We start from the raw sequence: 2,129 nt of genomic DNA on the forward strand, positions 1-2,129 counted from the left end.
GAAAATCCGGCTCTTTACGTTCTGAGTTCAAATTCCGCCCAAGTCGACATAGTCTTTTATCATATCGGAGTCGATAAAATAAGTACCGATTGAGAACTGGCTTTCTAGGTAATCACTAGCCCCCTACCGCAAAAATTTCAGGCCTTGTTAATTAGTGGTTCCCGAAAGTAAGGTCATGAGTTCAATTCCCCGCGACGCGTTGTGTCCTTGAGCAAGACACTTTACTTCACGTTGCTCCAGTCCACTCAACTGGCAAAAATGAGTAGTACCTGTATTTCAAAGGGCCAGTCTTGTCCCATTCTGTGTCATGCTGAATCTCCCTGAGAACTACGTTAAGGGTACACGTGTCTGTGGAGAGCTCAGTCACTTGCACGTTAACTTCACGAGCAAGCTATTCCGTTGATCGTATCAGCTGGGACCCTCGTCGTCGTAACCGACAGAATGCCAGCTACAACTCCAAATAATATTTAACTTTATCACAAAACTAACTCAATAACATTCTTTCTTCTTTCTTTCCTTCTGTCTCACTTTTTATTTCTGTTTCTCTTCTTCACAGGTGAGAAGCCACACAAGTGCTTGGTTTGCGGCAAAGCTTTCAGTCAGTCGTCCAACTTAATTACTCACAGTCGGAAACACACGGGTTACAAACCGTTTTCCTGTGAACGGTGTGGACGATCGTTCCAGCGTAAGGTAGATCTACGACGTCATATTGACACTAACCATCACCTACACTGAGATAACTTATTGAAACTTTCAAATTGAGTGAATATCTTGTGGCTGTGGTAGCGTGTCATTCAGATATACAAAAACACATACGCTCAAATTTATATACATACATGCATACACACACACACACACACACACACACACACACACACACACACACACACACACACATACATATATGCATACATACATGCATACATACATGCATACATATATAAATATGTGCTTGTGTATGTATGTATGTATGTATGTATGCATGTATGTATACACACCTACATACGTGCATACATGCACATATATATTCGTAGATACATACATACGCTCACACATACACATAATCAACAATCATCATTCAATGAAGTAATTGATTAATATTTACGAATAAATCAAACAAAACTTTACAGACCAAACAGTAATCCAGAAGCAAAACAGTTACCAAAAATACCAAACAACCTACAGACGAAGGAACCGAACCCAGTCGTTAAACTGGATTATTAGCGACATTGGAACAAGACGCTTGATTTTCTTGCTAGCCACTTCTACTGGCAACATCAACCTGTATATTTTTCCTATCAAAATTTTTTAAGTGTTCAAATCTCAGTATGTTAGAATCACATACCGCAAGAGTCCCAGTTGGTACGAATTCTATATCTTGTGTTGCCTAAAACGTTGTAAGAATCACAATGCTCTGTGAAACAATATCGGATTGTTAGAGACACATTAGATATGAAATCCAAATTCTCTGAGTTCCAATTCACAGAGCTAAAGCCTGAATCTGTCAAGAACTTCACAGTTTCAGAACAAATACCTCACATACTTTTATAATGATCCATTTTATGAACCTCGACCAGCTAGAAATAATAATCTTATCCCCCTCACGAACCGCAGTCTACTGTCTTAATCAAAAACATAGTCCTTATATACAAAATGGCAAGGTGGTCACGGCTGTAACGCCTTTGATCGAAGTCTGCTTCATCCAAAATAATTTGGCGCTGGTTAAAAAAAAACATACTTTTAGGAAGTATTTCGCTAAAGGTGAAAACTTTTCTATTTCAAAATCTCCAACACAACATTATTTCAAGCATACGCGAGGTCTTATGTGAAACATTATATATAAATTATATTTAAAATATTTAAGGTTAACTGCCACCAGATAAAATATACGAAAAAATACATTTCCCAAATTAGTGCTTATAATATCATATAGCTCTTATTACATCATCACATATATACATACATCATACATACAAATATATATAATATATATATGGGTTGAGATATACATATATATATACACACACACAAACATATATATATATATATATATATATATATAATATATATGGGTTGAGATATACATACATATATATATATATGCATATGTATATACATAAATATATATA

At 35.9% G+C, this 2,129-nt stretch overlaps 1 protein-coding gene across 2 annotated transcripts in view; it reads left to right on the forward strand.

The window, feature by feature from the left end:
• The window catches only part of LOC106881895 (transcription factor mef2A), a 109,094-nt gene extending 107,140 nt beyond the window's left edge, over nucleotides 1-1,954 (forward strand). For both annotated transcript variants that reach the window (XM_052966272.1, XM_052966273.1), the window contains one exon: nucleotides 557-1,954. In XM_052966272.1, the coding sequence (XP_052822232.1) occupies nucleotides 557-735 (179 nt within the window). In that variant the 3' untranslated portion in view covers nucleotides 736-1,954. The remainder of the gene's footprint in view (nucleotides 1-556) is intronic.
• Nucleotides 1,955-2,129: the final 175 nt, after the last annotated feature.

This window comes from Octopus bimaculoides, chromosome 3, assembly GCF_001194135.2.
Source record: "Octopus bimaculoides isolate UCB-OBI-ISO-001 chromosome 3, ASM119413v2, whole genome shotgun sequence".
Taxonomy (NCBI): Eukaryota; Metazoa; Mollusca; class Cephalopoda; order Octopoda; family Octopodidae; genus Octopus; species Octopus bimaculoides.